At 41.9% G+C, this 19341-nt stretch overlaps 1 protein-coding gene across 7 annotated transcripts in view; it reads left to right on the top strand.

Moving 5' to 3' along the window:
• PLEKHA5 (pleckstrin homology domain containing A5) overlaps positions 1 to 19341 on the top strand; it is a 242630-nt gene that overhangs the window by 200073 nt on the left and 23216 nt on the right. The window contains exons 11-14 of one of the 7 annotated variants that reach the window (XM_054988049.1): positions 855 to 1323; positions 3306 to 3392; positions 6075 to 6194; positions 6996 to 7049. In XM_054988049.1, the coding sequence (XP_054844024.1) occupies positions 855 to 1323; positions 3306 to 3392; positions 6075 to 6194; positions 6996 to 7049 (730 nt within the window). The remainder of the gene's footprint in view (positions 1 to 854; positions 1324 to 3305; positions 3393 to 6074; positions 6195 to 6995; positions 7050 to 19341) is intronic. The other 6 variants (XM_054988045.1, XM_054988044.1, XM_054988043.1 and 3 more) reach the window with 6 other exon arrangements.

Here is a 19341-nt window from a genome sequence, read left to right as displayed (position 1 = left end):
CTTTTTAAAAATGTTGGTTAGATTTCGGAGACAGTGTTGGGCTTGTGTACCTGTGCTGGAAGGTCAGATGGTACTCCTTGCCTGAAAGTGTGTTAATTTCATTAAACCACAAAGTTCCTACAAAAAGCTACTCTTGCCTAAAATCCTCCCCTCCTCCAGTAAAATCCAGATTCTTGACCTTCAGGAGCAAACTGTCGTGGCTCTCTTTCCTTTCTTTCCATGTTCCCATGCCTACCTCCAGTTATGTGGCATTATGATAATGAAGAAAGATTCTCTGGTACATAAAAATTTAGACACATGGACTTTTTCAGAGCATCAGGACTATGCTCTGTACACCAGAAAGAGGCATTAAAATGTATAGGAATGTGCAGTGTGACAACCAGTGTCTTAAAAACATAGGTGAACAGCTAACCTTCATTGCATTTAGTTTCCATAGTTCATACTTTACCCATCTCCAAAGCAACATTCTCTCAGAAACAGTAGTTTTCATTATAAAATGTTGCACTTGTAGCATCCTTAAATATCATTCTATTGTTAGCATGGGGAAGTGCCCTTCTTAAATAAGCTTTTGATACAACCCCACCTGTGTTGAATCCCTGTGCCATGTGGGTGAATCTAAAGATGGACCTCAATAGATGTGAACTTAGCAAAGGAGGTACCCAATCTCCCCCCACTTTATTATTTGTATGTTGAAGGAAAGGATTAGATTTTATAAGGCTTGGGGAAAGGGTTGGAGTATATTGCTCAAATTATGTGTTACCTGTAATGGTGCAGTGGGGCAGAAAAAAACTAATTATTGCTTATTCCTATGACTATTTCTGTTTCAAATTACTGAAGGCGAACTCTTGTTTCAGTATACTTTCATATCAGACACTACCAAGAAACATGCCAAGCCATCGATCCCAAGTTCTACCTCGGTATCCCGAAGGTTATCGAACCCTACCAAGGAACACCAAAACCAGGCCTGAAAGCATCTGCAGCGTGACGCCATCTGTTTATGATAAGACCCTTGGGACCCTGCCAGCCGAAGACAAGAGGAGATCCATGCGGGATGACACCATGTGGCAACTCTATGAGTGGCAGCAACGGCAGTTTTACAATAAGCAAACGACTCTTACGCGACATGGTACTTTAAGTAGCCCCAAAACCATGATTAATATATCTGATCAAACAATGCATATGATTCCCACATCACCTTCCCATGGTTCAATAGCAGGTTTCCAAGGATACTCCCCGCAGCGGAACTACCGGTCAGAAGTGTCCTCGCCAGTGCAGAGAGGCGATGTAACAATTGACCGCAGGCATAGACCACATCATAACAAGGTGAAACATTTGTCTCCTCTCATTCATCAGAACCAGTCTTTCCATAGCGTGTTGATATTGCACTCTCACTCTGTGTGCATGGGTCTGGGTTGGTTGGTTGGTTGGTTAGTTATACACATGAAATTCAGTGTTGTTTTAGAGACAATCAAATAGGAAAATCTGATATGTGCATCAAGTGATAAAGAGAAGGCTGTTCTTTGGTAAAACTGAAAATGCTATACTGTCAATAATAAGGGGCAGGACATCTCAGTAGAACATTGAAAGATTCCTACTCTACCAGTACTCTTTCCAAGATTTCCAACAATGTGGGATGTTTCCTATAGCACTTCATAGAAAAGACCCAAAAATAAGACACAACCTGATCACATAACATTTGAGTTTGTAACGCAGAACTTTTTTTAGTGCTGAAGAGATTCCCTTCCTTATCTGCTCATCTGTCTTTCGTAGTAGCTGTTTTTCTATTCCTGGAAAATTGCCTTGCCCCAGGAGCAGTGAGGGTGGGACGTCTAGCTTTCACCTTCCTTCTTATTAGGCCACTTCTCACCAGCTTCCCATAGAGGCTTCTCAGTTGCCTCTCTATGCTCCTCTGTTGTGCATCCTAGAAAACTACTTGTGTGTCCAGTAGTGTTGGGTTAATGCACCCAGTTTTAATATCCCTGCCAAGGACATCCCATGGGGAGGGGGTCATTCATCACATTTCCATATTCAGACAAAAGTATTTTGTACTCTATGGCATCTTCATCCAGATTTTGTGTACAGATACCAAAGTGGAGATCCATATAAGCTTCATGAATTTCATCCTTGAAAAGATCCAGAGGAGTTAGCCGTGTTAGTCTGTAGTAGCAAAATAGTAAAGAGTAGCACCTTTAAGACTAACCAACTTTATTGTAGCATAAGCTTTCGAGAACCACAGCTCTCTTCATCAGATGCACGGTGCATCTGATGAACACAGCTGTGGTTCTTGAAAGTTTATGCTACAATAAAGTTGGTTAGTCTTAAAAGTGCTACTGGACTCTTTACTATCCTTGAAAAGAACTCACTTTTCTCCCCAACGGGGACCCAAAGTGTCTTACATCATTCCCTTCTCCATTTTATCCCCACAATAACCCTGTGAAGATGTAAGTGAAGCTGAGAGAGTGTGACTGGCCCAAGGTCATCCAGCAAGCTTCCATGACAGAGTGAGGATTCACACCTGGGTCTGACATACTAAACACTACAACACACTGGCCTTCTTGAAAATAAAGGGAATCAAGAGTCTGATCTTGTCCCCAGTCCCTTCTTTTATATGCCTTAATAGGGCAGGCAGTGTATAATACAACAGTGTGCTCTTCATAACAGATGTGGGGTGCATACATTTTGTGCCTGGGTGTCTGTAGCCTGTTGCTATTCCCTCTGTGTGCAGAGTTAACCAGGTCCCATTGCGGGGGGGGGGGGGGCTGCTTTCCATATTTGCAATTTAAGAACCAAATCTCCAAAGCTGAGCCCCACATCTAAAGACTTGCCGTGGAAGGGCTTGAGTAAGCGTGCTGAAAGAAAAACGCAAAGTGCGCCAAGAATGAGCCTGGCACACTCAGGTGTTTCTCCAATGCACGAATGTGTATAAATGTGTCCCACTTTAGTTTCTGGATGAGGCAGTAACTTGCAGGAGATCACCTTATTGACTTTTAAAAATACGGCGGTTAATTAGGGGCCATAACTGGTATGAGCAACAGTGAATGGAATTTCTGATTAGCTGTTGCCAGAGTGCTATCTGCATCTTCTGGGGCTTTTTGACATTTATGACGGTCGCGATGAAGGTGCGGTGATTCAATTTATTTGTACTGACAAGTGATGAACTAGTTCTTTCACTTTGGACACCTTTCATAAACCTTAAGTTGACTTGGAAATCATATTTAAAATATCAGACTTAACCTTTGTTTCCAGAAGCTTTGACAGGCACCTCGAATTATAATGCATAGTCCTTCCCCCCCCCCTCTCTGTAGCAGCACGTCTTTGTGGCTGACAGAAGGTCGATGCCAGCGGGTCTGAGTATACAGCCTATTAGTCCCCAGAGCTTGCAGGGCAAAACGGTGAGTGGCATTTTTATATTTAGCACATCATTTTTTATTTAAGAATGACCCATAAAACACAACAGATAGCACAACAGTTATTTTGGTCATAGAACAGGTATAAATGCCAGTTTCTTTGTTGCTGCTGCTGTTGCAATAAATAAAAGACTTCCTTCCAAACAAGTCAGATGTGTAAAATACTTGCAAAGGGCAATATCTTTTAGTCTGAACTTCATTTGTACCAGATAGCTCATGTCCTATCTTGACTGGTGCAAGCCATTTATATAGGACAACAGTAAAGCATCTCGAAACTTTGGTTTTTGTGCAGTTCACAAACTGACCTGCCATTAAGCTGCTAACTCAGTGGCAGAGGGGAAAATGCCAATTACCACAGCTTTTCATTACTGCAGAATGGAAGTCACAGTTAGCTGGAAATTGGTGCTGTAGGCAGTTTGTTACACATTCATGCTCTTGTATGAAAAGGAACTATCCACATGCTAATTGCACATTTTTATTCACATCGTTAGAAGTGTTTTACTGCTCAATATCTCAGGGTTCAGATCAGCAGTTATATATTTGTACAAGCTTTTTCAAGAGAGTTGAGTTAAGACATGACTATTTTTTTTTATTAATTAAAACCTTAATTGCTTCTATGCAATGTTCTTTGGGGAGGTTTCTGTTGAAAAAGATTCAGTTTGGCAGTAAAGGTGACTTAGATGATACTTGCCACTGAGCTTAATTCTTTGTAAATAATGTTCCCCCATGTAACACACCAGTGGATATAGAGCAGGGGAATGTAGACTAATCATGAAAAACGGGTCGCTCTTCCTGCCTTAAATATATCAAAATGTCGTACTCCCTCTGCTGGACATTGTTAAACATGGCGCCACTGTTGCTAAAGACCTGTGTCTTCATTGCCTTCAGTTCAGCATTTGCATTACGCAGCTTAAGAACTTGGATTTATGTGGGTCATCTAAAAACACCACCATTCGGGGGCATATTCCACAGCTCTGCTGGTTTCCAGCGCATTTGGGGGATGTCCACGTATAACTGGAAGGCTTTGTTTTATGCGTTATTAGGGAATACACCCTGTACGTTCAGAATATCTCATTGCATGGATATTCATATAGTCAAACAGATCGGTGGGATGGAGGATTTGACTGCGGAAGGCTAGGACCTGGGCAAAGAGTTGAGGAGGAGGCAGATACAACCTATTCTTAGGCAGAAAAACAGTAACATTAACAACCCAAACATCAAGTACAAAGTATGGGGGCAGAAATGCATATAGGAGGTGAGTGAGAAAAGCCTGTGTAGTTCTAAGAGCTTCCAATGGAACTTTTTATTACATGTGGAGTAGTTTTAGGAACCAGTCCTGATAATGGGTCTTTATGTAGCTTTCCATTTACAGATCTGGTATCAGAACCAGTTAGGAAGCTTCTTTGCCTTCCTTTCCTCTCTTCTAGGGAGGTCCATCCTATTTTTGAAGGTCTTTTTGAAGCTGACCACATTGCGGTTCCTATCACATTCTATAGGTGCCTTGACCAGATTCCTCGTTAAGGAGAACCGTACCAGTAGCTGCCTTGGTTCATGGAGCAGGGCTGTAATTTCTTGCCCGTGTTTAGGCATGTGGATCAGCAACATGCATTTTCCGTCATAGTATGGTACAGTTTGGGCTACTCGTAGGACTTAGTTTATCTTTGTTTTATTTTTTCCAAGCATAGATCTTATCCTGCCTTCCTTTCAACGTTGGTTTATTCCATCTAACAAGTTTTAAAAGGGGCATTTTAAAACAGCCCTTCAGAAAGATTCCCTGTAGCAATTTTAAGGGAGTGAAAGTAGGAAACGGGTAACGTTGGGGATCTGCTAGTTTTGACAGTGTGTCTTCAGAACTGCAGGTTTAGTATCCATTGAGTGGCATCGTGGAGACCAACAAGATTTTCAGGATATAAGCTTTTGAGAGTTGGAGCTCCCTTCTTCAGACACCAGAGAGCTCTGACTCTCAAAAGCTTACACCCTGAAAATCTTCTTCGTCTCCACAGTGCGACTGGACTCTAATCTTGCTGTTCTACTGCAGACCAACATGGCCACTCATCTAAAACTTATCTTCAGAATTGTTACTTTTTGTAGAAATTAAGTTTTAATATTTCACTCTTTGCCTTTTCTTTAGCCAGACAGCCAATAAATCACTCCGATTCCTTGCTTATTTTCAGTAGCTTCCAGCTCCGTCAAAACTTATCAAGCAAACTGGGTGTACACAACTTCTGCTTTCTTCTCTGTTGTTTTTCCGTTCCCCTCCCCACAAATTGATAACCTTTGTGTTTTAAAATAATGGGACGGATCCAACCATCCTCCAAGGAGCCTTCCTTCCACCTAAGAGGCTGTTCCTACTACGAAAGGGCCACTTAAGATGGAGGAAGGTTTCCACCTGTGCCCAGTGGAGGGTAGGATATGGGCAGGACCCATTCCAGTGCCATTTTGAGACTCAAAAAGCCATGTCATTTGAAGATTCTTCTTGCATCCTCATATTTTTAGATGGGTTATTCTGAGAAATGTTGTTGGTTCTGTTATCTCATACAGTGTAACGCAGTCTGGATAAAGCATGATAGACAGTGTTATCAACAGCAAGTTAAAATCTGAAGTCTTACTCAGGACACCAATTAACCTATTTTCCACTCTTTGGCTTCTCACACGGTACTCCCTCAGCCAGAGGAGCTCACGCTGCTGCTTATAAAGCTGAGAAGGCAGCAAGCCGAACTGAGTAGTATCCGGGAACACACATTAGCACAACTCATGCAACTAAAACTTGAGGCCAGCAGCCCAAAGGTCAGCTATGAAGTGATGTTTCTCATGTATCATCTTCACTAATTCCTAGCCATTCATTAATCCAAGCTTGCTTTGTGCCACTGATGCCCAGTTCCTCCTAATGTAGCTTTTAGAGTGTCATTTTCGTCTTGACAACTGTGGTGGTCTGCTATTAACCCTTTGAGCTCTGGTGTGAATCTTGAATGCATTGCAACCCAAACAAAAGTTTAGGAAGGCTTTCAGATGCATTGTGCTTTAAGAAGACCGGAGTCCAAATTTTACCAGTTCTGCAGATTGTACAGAATCTGAAGCCAAAGTAGGTGATGTTGGTGACAGAGATCATCTGCCCGTGTGACTATTTCACCATGATGGTTTCTTTGAAATTACAGATGATTGCAGGAAACGTGCGCAAATGTTTCAAAGGGTTTATAGTTATTTGTGTAAATTCAGCATGACCATGCTGGTTTTTCTTCATTTAATTATAATATTAAGAAATCGTTTTCATAGCTAATGTAACTAATAATTTGTAGTTGCAAACCAGCGCTGAACGCAGTGGCACAGAGTTTTTGTTGTTCTCTCCGAAGTACTCCCACTTGGTACTTCAAAATTCTTCTGTATGTTGTAGAAAGATCCAAAATGCAGTATAGTTCTCTGTTCCATTTACAGCATTGTGACAGTTTGTGTAAAAAAAAAAATTACAAGTATAATCTTAAAATGGTTGGCTTTAGAATATATAGTTCTGTTTCTTTCCTAACTGACCTTTTCACATCTTTTCCATGTCTGTCTCTTTCTGTTACCCTCCCTTTCTGTCTTTCTTGCTAGAATGAGATTCTCTCTCATCACCTTCAAAGGAATGCCATATATTTGGATCATCAGGTGGGGTTCACAGCTTATTCTTGTATTCTTACTTCTAGTCGTATGCCGAAGCTTTATTTTTCTTCATTAGTCAGGTTTTTTTGTGGGGCAGGAGGTTCCCTTTAAAATTTTACAGGGCAAACAGTAAAAATGTTTCTCAACTTTGAGAGCGCACAGTTTTATTTGTAAGAACAGGTTCTGAACTGTCCCCAAAGAAATGATTTCGGAGGGATAGGGTAGGAACATTCTGTTCTTACCCTGATAGCAGCAGTGTGCTAAGAATAATAACCGTTTAGCATCTAGTATTTGAATGGGTTCATTTATGTACATTTTACTATTAATGTAGGATGCAAACTCTTTTTTAAACTATCTAAATAGCCCAAACACAAAATAATGTTGTTTATGATATTCTGCCTTTGGTCCAACTCGTCTCTAACGTGGAACTGCAGGAGGTCAATGCACATGCCCCAGCTCAGTCATCTCTCTCTTCTAGAAACCCATTTTCTCTTTGAAGACCCTCTCAGCCAAACAGGAATAAAACTTGAAAATTCCTTCATACCTAATGATAATCCTTTTGTTGCCTACCAGGGTGTTAGTGTAGGAGTTAAGTGTTCGTTCCAGTCCTGCTCTGCTTCCTTTTTCTGTATCTTCTAGTGACAATGACTTTTTAACTGCCCATACCAGACTTCTTCCTTTTCAGTGTCTATTTTTTGCTGCAAACATTGTTGGTCGAGTTACTGTTTATCCCACTCCAACATGTGGAAGGAGAAAATCTTTTCTTGTGCTTTGAAAATAGTAAAAGATAGCAGGGTTTTCTTAAATTGGCAGTTATGAAGGAATGCAGGTGGTGCAAGTTACCAAATAGATGCGCTCTCTTTCTTAGTTACTACTACTAGTTTTTATCCAGTCTAAGTTAGCTTGATGAACTGTGTTAATAAACAGAAAACATGATCCCAGTACAGATGTAATATCACTGATTTGGGAGTGGGTTTTAGGATTAAACCTGGATTCTTAAATGAAGGACTCATACACATATTTTTGTACGAGTTGGGCCCGGACCCAACTTACTTTTCCTCTAGTCACATACCACCTGTGGGGAAAGGCATTTTTAAAGTCCCCAGGAACCCAATTGGACTCGGGCTGGCAGTGGGGGGGGGGAGCGGGGAGGTCTTCTGCCTCCCCTGCTACTGTTTTCCTGAGGCAAAACAGTTAGAGTGGAGTAATTTGCTCATCTTTGGAGCTACTTATGCACAGAATACTTCATGTGGCCCTAACTCATCAAAAAAACGTAACAGGTAGTTTGGTCTGAAGTTTAAAGACATTCCTCAGTTCATTTTAACTTGAGTTAACTGTAGTCACACACAATGATAAATCTGAGGTTTGTTTCACCTTGAAACTTTACTAAGATTTAGTTCACTTTCATACTACCTGCAGTCCTTAAATTCTACTTGACATCCTGACAGTTTAAACCACAGTGAGATCTGTACGGTGGATATGTTTTAAGTTACTCTACAATAGCAGCAATATTAGCGCTGCTGAATCTTTGAGCAAACCTGACACAACACACACACATGCTCTTATGTTGATTTTTGTCTTTGTAAACAAAATTCTGAGAAAAAGTATTCGTACATCGGCCCTTGAGTAGATGACAGGTAACAGTTGCCAGCAAATAACCCATTAAATGGCACCCTTACTCAGTCTGCCATTAAAAACTGCTTGCCGAAAATTCTTAACTTCCCTATACCTGGCATCCAGGAACTAATCGCCAAAATAATGGTCTAATTTTACTTCTTAAGTAGACATGCATAAGATCTTGCACATATGGAATACCCAGGGCTTTTTTTCAGCTGGAATGCGGTGGAATGGAGTTCCGGAACCTCTTGAAAATGGTCACATGGCTGGTGGCTCCACCCCCTGATCTCCAGACAGAGGGGAGTTGAGATTGCCCTCCACACCCTGGTGGTGCAGTGGGCAATCTAAACTCCCCTCTGCCTGGAGATCAGGGGGTGGGGCCACCATCCATGTGACCATTTTCTCCAAGGGCAACCCACTGAGTTCCACCACCTCTTTTCCCAGAAAAAAAGCCCTGGGAATACCCGTGTTGTATTCACTGCAATATTGAGGACCTCTTCATCCACATCCTTGACCCTACTATTGCAGCAAAGTGGGGCAATTCATCCTTTCTGGGAATTCTGTGGGTAGACGGGAAATACCTATGGAGTCTAAGATTTGGGGTAATGTTTGATGTGTGTGCGTGTGTGTATACACACGTTACCCCGATCCCTTGCTGTGCTGCTTTGGCAGATACGCTGCAAGAAACGGCGCATCACATTCTGCTGGATTGTCTCTACATTGTTTTCAAGGGCTCTTTGTAAAAATGTTTGTGGTTTTATCCAGTTGAATCAGTGTAGCAAGTGTGACGCAAACCTGTAAGGCAAATAAGAACAACTGCAGTCTCCCTGACCGCTATGATGATCTTAATTGTCTTGTAGGATGCAATAGAGTAGCCTCCGGGAAGGGGAAGGGACACATAACTAGTTTTGCTAAGATTATAATTGCTCCTCACTAATTCCTGCTAATAGAAATTCCACTAGGATGGATGGATTTCAGGGACTGGACTGAATTTACAACAAAATTAGTTCGTTCCAGACAAACCTGGAGATTACAATTAATGAGCTACGCTACTTTTTGTGGGAGGAACCTGCTTAGTTTTTTGAGGCTTTGTTCTGCTGTGCTGCCTGTAAAATGCTCAGAGGGGTTTTAGTCCACACTTTTCATCCAACGCCCATTCATTTATGAGGGCCTCGCCCAAGAGACATACACAGTGGATCCTGCCCTTTTAATCATGTGCTGAAAAGCAACTCATCGCCCCTTAATTTCACTTTCAAGTGGCCAAAGGGCTTATGAAGTATAGCCAGCTCATAGTCATAGCCTAAAAATGTTGCCAAAGGTTGCCCTGTGCTGTGGCCTCACACATCCTCCATACACCCACCTCCTTCCTTAGCTATAAATATCTTATGAGCTTTATATTTGTGGCTGGTGGTCTTTTCACAAACTTGCTCCATTTCACAAACCAGTTTGTTCAGTTCATGAAAACGTCACTTCTGGGTCAGCAGAAGGTCTGCAGAGAGCCCCTCCCCCCTCCCCATTGCCTAGGAAACTGATTGGCGCCAGTCTGTCTGAAGTGATGAACCAAAATACGAACCAAATGAACCTGACTAAAATTCGTCACAGTTCGTGAGAAATTAGCCCGGTTCATGACGCACTTTGGTTTGTATTTCAGTTCACCTCTAATCACCATCTCTTGCTGACAGGTTGTAGGATGCAACTCAATATGTGGAAGAGGTCTTTGCTGCCTTCCCTCTCCCAGCAGTAGTCCCTTGCACCTCCACCTCTCCAAAATACCATTCCTTAGGGGTCTGGTAACTGTGTGGGGAGAGGACTGAACTAGGAATCCAAAAGTGGTAAAAATTGCTTCCATAATTCTCATTCTATTCACTAAAGAGTTGCATCCAACTTGGAGTTTTTTTCAAATGTTTTGAATAGTGCTTTATATAAATAAGTTTATAGAGTTATGCAAAATGTTATAGATGAAAACGTGAAAAAAACTTTTTTATAGCCATATTTGGAACTCAGCTGTGTAAATGGTAATATATATAGGGGTGGGGGATACTTGTATTCATGTCATATTGTTTTATTGAGTCTTAAAGGTCTTTGGTAATCTCTAGGAAGGTTTAAATTATTGAATTACCCATTATGAAAATAGACAATGGACTAATTTCTTGGTGGCTTGGCCTAAGAAGTTGATTGTACAATATTCATATGTCTGCATAGCATGATATAGTCCTGACTTGACCCAACCCAAAGTACTTACTTTTGCTTTTTGGTGGTATGAAAAGCAGTGCCTCGGGATCAAAGGGCTACCCTTCATCAAATAATCCTCAAATTAGTTGAAGAAAAATTCAGAGTTGACTATCTATGCAAAATCCATTCCCCATGTTGACAGGCTATCTGACAGTGACATCCTAAGCAGTTACACCCTTGTAAGCCCATTGACTTCAAAAAAGGTAATTCAGCTTAGGATTCTACAGTTAGACCCAAATAACTGGCCCCCAACTGTTCCATTCTGTGCCCGGTTTTCTTGGTGGGTAACAACCCCAAGATGGTTCAAATATGTGTGTTACTTTCTTTGAAACTGGTAACGTGGATGGCTTTTTTTTTTACTGGCACTTTATCTGTATTTAAAAAAAAAATTTTTTTTAATCCAAAAATGCCTGTTAGTGATATGAGTTGCTTAGTGGGCCGGGTTCTTGTAGGTGTTCTGGGTTAGCCTTAGCGGCTTTTCTTTTCAAATGTACAGTTTTGTTAAGCATGAGAGGAAATGTGAACTAATAGAAAACTATTAAAGTAGAGGCTATATTTACAGTGTCGTCTTTCAAATCTAGCCGTGCTGTAAACTGATGTTTGCTGTATGCTCCTCCCGATTTGAAATAGATGAAAGAGAATGAACCTTTAATCAACATGGTTCACACTATGATTGAGAACTCGGCGCTAAGACCACAACTGTACCATCAAGTAAGGTCTTGGATAGTGAATGAAATTGCTTTTTTTTTATCATCTGCAAATTTTTTTCCCCCAGTGACCGTTTTTGGTTGTCCCCTCCTCCAGTTTACCCATAACATTGGTGTTCCTCCTATTTGTTTTGGAAAACCACGAGTCATCCGTGCTTTATAAAAACGCTGCAATATCGTTAGCATGGCTTTGCTGAACGTACTTGTCATTGAATATCGAGTGTCCTCTTTTTGGATAAACTTTCTGTTTTTCAGCTATTTGGCAAGCTTCTGTTTTCTGCAGGGAGAATTCAGTAAATTCATTTTAAAAAGAAAGCCAACAAGCTTCCAACATGTGTCTTAGCATGGATCTATGCAATTCATTTCCCCACCCCACCCTGAAACGTTTTTATTTTGGCTTAATGCAAAAGCATGCCAGCAGTGTTTACCGTGCCATTTCTGGCAGCTTCTCATTTTAGGAATGAAACTACTGATTGGTGTAGATTTGTAGACAGCTTTTATTCCCTCCTCCCCCTTTTTCAGCCCTTGGGAGTTCAAAAGGATCAAAATAAATTTTGATCTGGGGCCTCTAGCTCCTAAGGGCAGGGCATTCTGAAAGTCACAGCAAACCAAGTCAGTATCAATTCATGATGAAAATATTCAGAGGGGAAATATGCTGAATGGAAATATAACATCCATGTGTCTAGAACTCCACTAGTGAAATGATTTGTCCTGAGCATCGTACAAATGCCGGCAGATTTGGCTGTGTTATCAAATGACATGTTCATCATTATTTTTGTATCTCAAGTGATAGCAGTGGGTTAGATCCCTCTTAGATTTCTGTAGTCGTGGGGATGGCAACTTTATACGATTCCTCCCTCCTGTAGCAGCCCCAAACATCCCCCACCCACCCCAAAATGCTGCTCCTGGCGGACAAAGGAACCTAGGAATAGCTTGGGGAAATCAAAGGTTTCCTACCAGGAAGGGGAGGATTAACAAAAATCACCCTCCGTTTTTGAGCCTGCAGAAATCTAACCAAGATCCAAACCACTACTTCTATAGCTTATAAGGTTGGGCTCTCTGGCTCCCAACACCAAGCAACTAATGTAACTTGAACCCTGGCTACCACATAGAGATGCGGATGCCCAACATTGCTGAATGGTCTTTTTTCTTTAACGGCCAAATGATACAAACTTTGGCAGATACGGCTTCGGTCATCACAGCTGTGACGGGAGAAGCCGCGTCTGCCAGCCGTTTGCCACTAAGCAGCTGTTAAAGGCTTAGAAGACTTGGTAGCCTTGCCAGCAATAGCATCAAAACTGCACAGTAGAGAACAGTACGGTGCCTCATTCAAGTAGGAGCAGCGATGAAATGCATTCTGCGCCATTACAGTTTTGCTCAAACATGTGCTTGGTTAACTTTAAAGTTGACACATTCTTTTCCCCCCTCTTGTCCTTCCCATCATGAACAATATAAATATATGTGTTTTTTTGCTTACATGATGAAAAAGAAGAAACAGTTTGAAATTTTCTCAAAATGAAGAAAACACAATTGGGTTCCCTGCTTGCCACTTGGCTGAGACTAGGGAGTGCGTCAATCTGTCCCAGTCAAATTTGCTTCCCATCTTACTGCCAAAGGAAAGTAAGATGGGAAGAATCTTGAAGAAAGAATCTTGAAGAAAAGTTGAGCAAGTTGGAACGAGGCAAATAAGAAGCCCTTGACACAGAGAGAGCTTTTTATTGTTTTGTGTAGCTACCTAATTATTTGGTCTCGCTTTTCATTGGGCTGGAAGAATGGAATTCTGTTGCGTCACAGTCATTGGATTAGCCTTGTGGTTGATTCTGTTTGAGAAAAGATGGAGCTGCCTGGCCATTCCTGGATGCCTGATACTTTGTAGAAAGGCTTTTGAGGGGAATATGTTTGGCACAGAAGCACACAGCTCCTAATGTTGTGTGTGCACTATGCCAAGGAAGGCGGTGGGCGAGGGCATCTGCTCCTCTCTTGCCTTGAACACCCCTTGGTTGGGGTCGCCATGAGTCGGCTGCACCTGAACGGCATATGTTCTCCCTCTCTTTAAAATCAGATTGTAACAAAATTGGTTTCCACCTTCTTCATTAATAGAAAAAACTTAATTAGGAATATGTAAATACTTATTTGGAGAGGTGTGTTTTCAGCCATTTGCAACTCACAAAACTGCACTCTGACAGGGAAATCCTAAGCAGAGTTACTGTAGTCTAAGCCTACTGGTTTCAGTGAGCTTAAACTGGAGTAACTCTGCTTAGGATTTCACTGTGAGTCACTGAAATGTCTGCATAGGATTTAAAACAGCTGAAAATACCTTATGAATCATTTACAGTGACAGCTGAAGAAAGAAATGGAAACGGGTGTGGAGGGTAGGTCTATACCTGGCGCAGTTGGTGCCTTGAAAAGTTCTTCCTCCCATCTGTCCACATGTAACATGTTCTTCTTTACAGGCCAAATTTCTGTTTGGTTTTGAAGGTTTTGATACTGATGATTGGGGGGGGAATTCAAAACCTTGTTTATGAGTCTTCTTTGGGTTGTCTTGCGTGTTCTTAGGCTGCTATTTAAAGTATGTTGGTTGCAAAAAAAGCAACAGGCAACCACTGTTCACATGGGGGGTAGTTCTTGTGGAAGCATGAGTCATGCTCCCACAACATTTGGGGAAGCCAGGCATGCAGGCACTCTGTTCTTTGTGTGGCTCAAGCCCCCCAGTGCATGGAGATGCTCTAAGCAGCTACTATGTGTGGTTTAGCCACCAAATTCTTCTCTTGAGCACTTTAAACCCCAAACAAACTCTGCTTCTCTGGAAGCACTTCTCAATGGGGCTCATCTTGATTTTTTTTTTGATGTGTGAAAGAAAAATACATTTTAAAAATCTAATTGTGACATTTAAACACTACAAAAGAGATTGGGGGCAGGGTTTTTCTCTACCAGTCCCAATTTTCATGTCCAAGTAGCTTAGAAACTGTGGTGTCTCCTTTCATTGAATGTCAAAATGTTTAGGGGTACAAGCTCAAAAAAGTGTAAACATTAGTTATTGCTTAAGCAAGTTAACTTTCCATATCTGTCATCGGTGCTGACTCAGAAAAGAGGCAGCTAGCTAGAGGGGCACTTGAACTTATTCAAAGTGAGATTTACACTCTATTCCCACTCCTGCCATGAGCTCAGCTGTTTGCCTTGGGCAAACCACTCTTCTCAGACCCAGCTCTCCAGCTGCATTGTGGGGATAATAACACGAACTTTGTTTACCTCTCTGGATGGACTCTAATCTGTCTAGAAGAGTGGTATATAAGCACAGTTATTATTTATATGCCATTTTCAAATCTGAGGTGTGATGAGTAGGGGTGTGCAGTAGGGAAATATTCGGTTTTCCGCTTCGGATTCGGAATAACTCAACATTCAGAAATCACTTTGGTATGCTTCAAAATGATTCGGAGCATACCGAAGTGATCCCCTGAGCCCCCCAACCCCCAACCCCACTTACCTTTCCCAAGGGCCGGAGCAGGTGCCTCTGCCGCTGCCATGGCCAGCAGGGTGGCAGGGAAGGCTGCAACTGGCGCCTCCGCTACCCGTGTTGCTGCTTCAGCTTCTGTGGCAGCCTGCACAGCGGCAGCCGGCGGCAGCGCCACCCACACCGCTGTTTCAGCCTACATGGCAGCTGGCAGGGCAACAGCAAGCGCTGCTGCCACTTCAGCCTACACAGTGGCCAGCAGAGCAGCAGCGAATGCTTGTGCTGTCGCCGGCCGCCGCATAGGCTGCCATGGCAGCTAGCGGGGTAGCAGCGAGCGCCGGCGCCCACTCCACCACTTCGACTTCCGCCACAGCCGGCAAGGCAACAAGGAAGGCCACTGCTTCCACCACCACTGAGTAAGTGGGGTGGTGGTGGGAGGGCAGATGCCCTTTAAAAAGGCCCCAAAGCTTCCCGAAGCAATCCAAATTGCTTCGGGAAGCTTTGATTCGGTATTTCCGAATCAGGGCCATCATACTGGCCCTGATTTGGAAATACCGAATCTTTACTAATCGGGTGCAGTTTGGGTTTTTTCCCCGAACCAGGAAGCCAAAGCGCACATCCCTAGTGATGAGATGCATGTATATGCCAGATATGAGAGCTGTGCAAGTCACATAGTTGTAACTGCTCTATGTGTACTGCAGCTTGAGGCTACACAAGCAGTCTGCATCCAGAGGCCATTGTAGTGTTGCTTCATTAGTCCTGAAGTTGCTGAAGCACTTTTAATGCCAACAACTTTTATAGTGTACGAGTTCTTGAAGATTTAAGTCCACACATCTCCAACACACATCCAAAATCAAAAGCATATACTATTTTTTTATTAAGACCAGCCAAATAACAAGCATCTAAAACTCCTTGTCACTCTACCCAGCGACATTTTATCTATCTAAACCTGCAAGTCAGTTCTACACAACCCTTAGGATCACAGCCTGAAATTTCTTTTCAAACCTTTGCTCTCCCCTTTTGGGTTTAATATACACTCTGATAAAGAGTTCTGATGAACTCAAAAGTTTTCATTGTTTATTTTGATTGTTCTCGATAAAAACGATATTACGTGAATTTTTTTTACTGGATTTTCTTTTGACTGTTGTGGTTACCTGCAACCTCTTATCTATTTTGAAAACACCTGTGCTTCCAGATACCCATACCTTTATAAAATTACAGTGGTGGAATTCAATATGTGTTGATTATCATCACAGCTGTCCCCAAAATTTGTGCTTCTGGAATACCCAAGAGAAACTTGTGTACAGCAAAACCTCCTTAGCATCATAGCTGGAGGCTTTTGTATTAAAATACAAGTTTGGATAGGCAGTGATGTCAGTAGAGCACTGGCTGGCATTGTTCCTTCTGAGCCATTAACCCGAACTGATAATGTTTGACTGAATTAGCCAACATTGAGCTGAATTATCTGAGAACTTCCCCTTGAATATAATTTGAAATGCATCGTTTATCTCAATACCTACAACTTTTTGGATTAAAAGAATAAAAAAAATCACCTCTGTCTTTTGGTCAAAGTGAGGTCGTGCTTTTTTTCTCGAACTTTTCAGTCCACCATAGTTGTCTTTTGTTTCTTTGAGGAATTTGAGGAATTGGCTTGCAGGCCTTCAGACAGTTGAGCAGTTGATGTAGTTTCGGCAATAGCTTTGATTGTCATTTGAAGATGTCCAGTGGTTTTGTATCTTGTGTCATTAGACCATATGGCGAGGATACATTTTTGTCTCTCTGCTGGAATAGATCAGTTGCTGTCAGTTCTCCATCTTCAGGCAATCTTTGATCATCCTTGCTTCTCACAGAAGATTCTGTGACATCTTGGAGAACAAACTGGCCAGACCTTGTTGGGTCTTTCTATTTTAGGTATGCACTCCGTTACATGTGAGGGATGAGTGCATCCTGTACATGACAAGAAAAATCAGCAGAGATAAGCCAGCTGTTCAGTTATAAAGGAAAGCCATAAAGTAGTTGTGGGCAAGTTCAGGCAAGCTTCCCTACCTGTTATTGATCTTCCTTTTGAAGCATCCCTGGTAACTTTCCAAGAAACCTCAGACTTGCCCAGAACTCAGTTTGAAAACTACCAAGATAGATTATTGTGTCTTAGATCTTTGATTAGCAGCTGGCACCCTTACAACCTTCTATATGCGCATTGCATTTTTCATTCAGTGGTGTTGGAGAAAATAGTAACGTGATGTGACCTTAGACATCTTCTCAATTTTGAATGTTGGCTTCTGCAATCCTAACTATGTAGCATTTGGAGCTATGCCACTGAAGAGAAGGTTGGGCAGAATGTATCAGTTTTTTTAAAACTTCTGGCCTTTTTAAAATAAGTACATCCTATTCCATCTTCTGAGGAAGCCAAGTGGTGATCAGTGATAAGTTGGGCGTGGGGATGGGAACTAATTTAAACATAACAAGTTAGCAGTAGGGGAAATTTTCAGCATTGCCCCAGTTGCTGTTGAAAGATTCAACCAGATTCTTAATCATCTTTAAGAATGTACACATTCATATTGCAATGCCTGAAAATAAATGCATTACTTGTCTTTTTACTGTTGTGAGCTGGGTCAAGTTTATGTTGGCCATGTTTGAGCATCTATTTTTTTTCTTTTAAAAAAAATATATTTCCATTCTTCAAATCTTTCTCCTGCCAAGATGGAATCTGCACTTAATCAAGATTCAAGTGGGTTTTTAAAAATGAGAAAGCCCGGTTAGGTACCAAACTCTGTAGACCAAATTAAAAACGTGTGACCTTCATGACGTACAAAGGTGCTGTGGCTTTTCACCCTCCGGTATTCATTTCCATTAAACCCTCATTTCAAAGAAAGGTTACTGTGTGGCTTTAATACACTGCATACTCTTCAGATTGTCACCCAGTGTATTTGCATGAGGCTGTGCCTTGAAACAAGACACTTAAAAGTCTTCTGGAGAGAGAATTAGGTGGTTGGAATGCTTGTATGGCTAACCCTGCCTCACGCTTGCATTTGAAGTCCTCCCTTAAAAGCAGAGAGAAGGCTTACGGTCTTAATCTGTGCATGCATGTGAAGGTGGGAAGAAATGTGGGCACCAAATACCTTAACGTGTTAAATGTTTGTGTCCTTAGCCAGTGCAGATGCAACAGCCCTGGTTTCCTAACCATGTTTAGGAGAGTAGGAGCATGTCGCAGGCTGGTCATTTTTTCCCTCTCCGCCCCTCTGTGTTTGATTTCACTGTGGTGTAGTGTTGTAGTGTCTTCATTGACTCTGATCATAGTTAATGCTCAACTGATGCTCTCACAACTAAGGCTTGCAAACCCTGGATTGTGTTTTTCCCACTGTGGTTACCAGGGCAGTCATTTTAGCCCTTATGCTACATCATGGTCAAAGCAAATCATGGCAGGGTGGGGGGAGCACAAGAGCTCGCAGCTCTGCAGCATGCTGTTGATCTCCCAACCATGTTTGAGACAGGGGGATGTTGTAGGGGGCCTGTGTCTGATTCATTACTACACAGTTCAAGTGAGCTCTAACAGGCATCCATATAATGCCCAGTTGTATAATTAAAAAGTGCCTCGCCAATTATGTAAAAGCAGGAGAGGGCAAAATAAATTAGCGTGTTGGTAATTCCTTGTCTTCAAGACTACAGGCTGACATTGGCATTAAACTGCTTAATGGAATGGCAGCTCTAACCTTAATAAAGAAGCAGTTGATGACTGCAGTTAACAGAGGGGACGTACACTGGACAGTGAGACTGGAGAATCTCAGGTGCTTGGCATTAAGGTATCTGGCTGATTTTTCCAGCCAAGGGTGGGGGGCCTTTAATCATTCACTGTTTGAATTATCTGGTTCTCTTCTCTACTGCCTCTCATCAGCATAACCCCAGGGAATATTGCTTCCCTTTATCCAAACTTCTGTGCATGTGGTCTTTACAGCATATCACCCAGGCTGTTTGGATAAAGGAATCAGTAGTGCAGCGCTGTAATGGTTGTGGTGGAAAGCCTAATTCAAAACAAACAAACAACGCTGAGAGAGTTGTCCTGAAGTAACCAAACATGCCTCCTGTCAAAGTAAGCATTTGAGGTTTTCAGAATTGTGAGTCCTAATAGGAAACTGTGGTTTTAGTTTTCATGGGAAAAGATAAAAGCAGAATGAGGGTTCTGCATTGGGAATTTTGGGGAATTTATTCATTGTGCTTTCATAGCATGGCATGGATTATGTTGGATCAGGATCCAATTTATCCACTCCTTTAATTGGATGCCTAGATAGTTTAA

The sequence above is a fragment of the Eublepharis macularius genome, chromosome 9, assembly GCF_028583425.1.
Source record: "Eublepharis macularius isolate TG4126 chromosome 9, MPM_Emac_v1.0, whole genome shotgun sequence".
Classification (NCBI taxonomy): Eukaryota; Metazoa; Chordata; class Lepidosauria; order Squamata; family Eublepharidae; genus Eublepharis; species Eublepharis macularius.
Note: the sequence above shows the minus strand (reverse complement) of the source record. Positions and strands in the feature narration are given on the sequence as shown.